The 5,000-nt window shown below is 32.2% G+C and overlaps 2 protein-coding genes across 2 annotated transcripts in view; one reads left to right on the forward strand and one right to left on the reverse strand.

Moving 5' to 3' along the window:
• LOC122258461 (uncharacterized) overlaps nucleotides 1–1,173 on the forward strand; it is a 6,926-nt gene extending 5,753 nt beyond the window's left edge. Inside the window, exon 5 of the mRNA XM_043024419.2 lies at nucleotides 775–1,173. Within this exon, the coding sequence (XP_042880353.1) occupies nucleotides 775–788 (14 nt within the window). The 3' untranslated portion in view covers nucleotides 789–1,173. The remainder of the gene's footprint in view (nucleotides 1–774) is intronic.
• A 3,090-nt stretch (nucleotides 1,174–4,263) lies between these two features.
• Nucleotides 4,264–5,000, reverse strand: part of LOC147467648 (glutamate receptor ionotropic, delta-2-like) — a 1,116-nt gene continuing 379 nt past the window's right edge. Inside the window, exons 2-3 of the mRNA XM_086530674.1 lie at nucleotides 4,689–4,844; nucleotides 4,264–4,374 (exon numbers count right to left, since the gene is read on the reverse strand). Coding sequence (XP_086386800.1) covers nucleotides 4,264–4,374; nucleotides 4,689–4,844 — 267 coding nt within the window. The remainder of the gene's footprint in view (nucleotides 4,375–4,688; nucleotides 4,845–5,000) is intronic.

The following is a 5,000-nucleotide window of genomic DNA, read 5'->3' on the forward strand; positions in this document are numbered from 1 at the left end:
TTATTGTTTTATCATTTTTCATTGTTCGTTGTTATCATTGATAATGATTTGATTAGCAGCAGTATCACTATTATCACAGATATTTTTATATTCATTGCTATTATTATTATCATTGTAATTATCATCATCATCGTCGTTATTGATAATATAACTATTATTGCTACTGCTGTTACTATTAATATTATTGGTGCTATTAATATTAGCCTCGCTATGATTATTATTGTTTTGTTTATCAGCAGCAGCATCATTATTACTGTTACTATTATGATCTTTATTTTCATCATTAATATTAATGTTACAGTTGATGTCATCACTGATATAGTTATTATCAAAATTAATACTGTTCTTATTATTGTCGTTATTGTAGTTATCACCATGATTATCATTATTACTATTACGATTTTTGTTATTGTTACCATGATTGTCGCTAATGTTATCATTTTTATCATTATCTATTGATATTGTCATTGCCATGGTCATTATTTATTATTGTGTTGCTAACATTCTTTACAATGATGACCAGGTCATTATAGCTAGTTCTAATATCATATCTGTTGGTGTTGTATTAAATACAATTTCTTGAATACCGTTCATATCATTACTATTTTCAGTTTTATCACTGTCATCGTCATCTTTAACATTACCAGTATTTACTTCATTATCAATATCATATATCTTTTTTTTTTTTAATAATCAATACTATAATTGTTATCATCATTATTATTACCAGTATCTTTTGAATCTATACTTTATTTCAAATGTTTCTTATTTCAGAGTATATAGAATGAATAACTGCAGAGATCGACCAAGTAATGAAACGTGTGAACAACCTTTGACAACAAGCAAACCTATTTGTATTATAGATGTAAAATACTTCATTTTTGTATAATCATAAGAATATTGCTATAGACATTACAAGGAAACTGTCAGTGTAATTCTAACTGTAGCCATAACGTATTACTGGTATTTATTTTATATATACTTATAAAAGGAAATTAAATAAAAGTTTGTTTTTTTTAATTTGAAAGCATCATTGTATCCGCTTGTAAGTTTTGTTTGTTTTGTGAACCTTGTGATGCAGTTTAAAAGTGATAGATGTAATTTTCATAATATAGATATACAAAAAACGAGTAACTTAAGTTTAATCCTCTGTAATAAAATATATTTGAACTATTATCGGTTTTATTTACTTGGTATATAATATGATAAGATAAGAATAATCTATAATTCATTGTCATATTTGTGTGTGTATGAATTTTGAACAGAGTATGTATGCTATATTTATAATTTGGTATTTTTATGTGTGTGAGCTTATTTACATCTCAATTTTGCATGTGTTCATAGGTATGATACATATAAGACGTAAAGTAATATCTAATTCATATAAACTCTTTCTTAGTTTTACCTCAAGTATCCTTCACACTTTTTCAGCCACTGTTTCCAAAATATTCACTTGACGAACCATTTTTTCACGCGCGCACACACACACACATATATACATATATATGTGTGTGTGTGTATGTGCGTTTGTGTGTTTATGAATATATAGAGAGAGATTCCTGCATCTCACTTTCTCCCTTGTATCTTCGTCGCTTGGTTATTCCCCTTACCAGAGTTTACAAGTGACATCTACACTGTATTAGGAAATTGAATAAATAAATCAATGCCTGGTACGTTTACTACTACTTCAACAACATCCAGTCGATTTTTAACATGAACATTTCAAGCTTTCACATAGTAATTACCTCAAGAGAAGTGATTGCCTAATCATATTAGTGATTATCAAGTGCATTTTTTTTTTCACTAGGCAGATATTTAGACAAGAATATGATTGGTTTACAGTTCAGATAACAGGAAGAATTCCATAGATATGACAAGAGAATAGCTACATAATGTGTCTAATCAGCTGATTAGATAGATTAAGCAGGTATTTCTCACTCACGAGTCAGTTCAGCGGCCAAGGTCATTCCCAAAGAGCAGAGGTCAAAGGTCATGAAGGTAATCATTTATTCCATTTTCCAAATGTTATCTCCGTGAGGAACACCAAGAAGGATGAGATGATGCCTGTGGAAAAGGAAGAAAAAAGGATTTTTTAACTGATGAGGAAAGAGGAATTTCTCTCTCCATTTTACTGATCATGATAATTGTTATCATCATGCTTTTTATCATTATCATTATTGATATAATTATCATTGTTATAAGAATGATAATTTTTGTAATTATTACCATTATTGATAATACTATTATTATTACTATTATTAATTTTTCTTTCATTGTTATTAACATTATAATTATCATTATATTATCATTATTAGTAGTATCATTGTTATTATTCCTATTATTATCATTGTTATATAATTATCATTATCATTATGATGATAATAATTATAATAATAAAAATAATGATAATAATAATAACAGCAACAACAGCACTGATATTGGAAAGTCCGAAGATAATGCAGGTCAAAAGCAAAGAAGTTAAATAAATGAAAAGACAGGTACAATACAAAAGCGATGGTAATAATAAAAGATAAAGATTATTCTAAAGAATGTCTAACGATAAACAAATGAAACATATAGGATAAATGAGGAGCTGATAAGGACAGATACTGATACAGCCAAACCAGCATTAGTTTGTGCGCGTGCATGTGTGTGGTTAGGCCTGAGGATGTGTGTACTTGTATATGTGTTTGTTCGCATGTGTATGTGTGTGTTTTTATGTATGTATACTCGTGTTTGTGCACCATGTTTCCCGGTGCATATATATGTTTGTGTGGCTTATCCTTATCCATATGTTTGTGTTACTGTAATTTTTGGCGCATCTGTATATGCTTGTACCTAGGCGCGCTTGTGTGTATATATATGCATACGAGTTTGCACATTAATGCAGCCCGCGAGCCCCCCCTCCCCCCCCACGCTCACCCTCCCCACCCCCACCCCCTCCGCCTCACCTCCGGCATAAACGGTGAACACTCCGTAGAAGTCCTCGAGGTCCAGCGGCCGCAGACGGTCATTTTGCTGCTGCAGTTTCTCCGCGTTCTTGCACTTCTCGTAGTTTGGGATCGACATTCTCAGCAGGTGGTTCACGATGCCTGCCTCCTTTAATCGGTGGAGGCTTTGGAGGAGAGGAGATGAGGGGGAAGAAGTCAAAGGACAGATAAGCAGAACTCCCCCCCCCCCGCTCATATATATATATATATATATATATATATATATATATATATATATATATATACATATATATACATATATATGCATATATATATATGTGTGTGTGTGTGTGTGTGTGTGTGTGTGTGTGTGTGTGTGTGTGTGTGTGTGTGTGTGTGTGTGTGTGTGTGTGTGTGTGTGTGTAGACAAGCTGTGATAAATTACAACAACCAACAAAAGTTAGAGCAAGGAAGCTTGACTAACTGTTACTTAACAATGATGAGAAAGAAGACAGGTTTACGGTTGTAGAAGGAAGAAAAAAAAAGAAGAGAAAAGAGATCGAATGCATAATGGCAACCCCCTCCCTACAAGAGGCACCTGAACCGAGGTACTATACCTCTTTATAGCAAACTGCCTTATTGTGGCAAAGGAGAAGGACACCCACTTGCCCATTAACGTCCCCGAAGTGGAAGACACCATTACATTCAAAACTAAATTTACACAAAAACTATGCCAAGTATATATATATATATATATGTATATATATATATATATATATATATATATATATATATATATATATATGTATGTATATATATATATATATATATATATATATATATATATATATATATGTATATATACATGTACATATACACACACACACACACAGATACATACATATATATGTATATATATATATAAATATATATATATATATATATATATATATATATATATATATATATATGTGTGTGTGTGTGTGTGTGTGTGTGTGTGTGTGTGTGTACATATATATATATATATATATATATATATATATATATATATATATATATATATATATATATATATGTATGTATGTATGTAAATATACATATATATATATATATATATATTTATATATATATATATATATATATATATATATATATAATATACATACATATATATGTATGTATGTATATTATATATATAAATATATATATATATATATATATATAAATATATATATATATATATATATATATACATGTACATATACATACTTATAGATAGATATATAGCCATACACAACAATACCACACTACATCAGAGAGATAGGGTCCTGACTCACATGGGGTTGACCTTGTCCCTGAGAGGCGACCCCTTAGGGAAGGCGAGGGCGAGGCCTGTCGAGCGGAAGAAGCTGTCCCTGGCGATATAGAGCGGACAGCTGTTGGTCTGCGGGGGAAGGAGCACGAAGAGCGAAGAGTGAAGGAAAGGGAATGAAAGAATCTAATATCAATCTGGCAGGTAAGATTACTATCAGAGTTGCTTGAATTCCCAAGTGAAATCGACCATTCATTACCTAAGAGGGGTTGTGTGTGTGTGTTTGTGTATGTGTGTGTGTTTATATGTATGTTTGGGTATATGTATGTGGTTGTGTGTTGTTTGTGTATATGCATGTGGTTGGGCGTGCATGTGTTTGTGTGTATTTATGTAAGTGTACCCATGGTTCAGACACTTCCCCCGAAACGCTAACAGAATATACTCACGTTCCGAAATATCCCATGAATGACGGCCTGCAGCGCCTGTCGCCCCACGCAGACGGCGTAGGCTCCCTTAGAAGCCTGCACAGTGATCTTCATGAAGTCGTTGCCTACAATGGCCTGCTTTCTCAGCCGGGCCAGCGAGGTACCGCCGGGAGCGTTCTGGGGGGTGGGGGGTGGGGGTATGGCGGAATATCTTTGGGTACTGGTATGTATGTTCAAATAGGTTTCTCAGTTGGTATGTGTATATACATTTTTTCAACTTTTTGACACTGTACTTGTCTTTTATTTTTATTGATATATCGAAATGAATTTTGA

The sequence above is a fragment of the Penaeus japonicus genome, unplaced genomic scaffold (assembly GCF_977035675.1).
Source record: "Penaeus japonicus unplaced genomic scaffold, GWHDUDI00000001_assembly GWHDUDI00000034, whole genome shotgun sequence".
NCBI classification, from domain to species: Eukaryota; Metazoa; Arthropoda; class Malacostraca; order Decapoda; family Penaeidae; genus Penaeus; species Penaeus japonicus.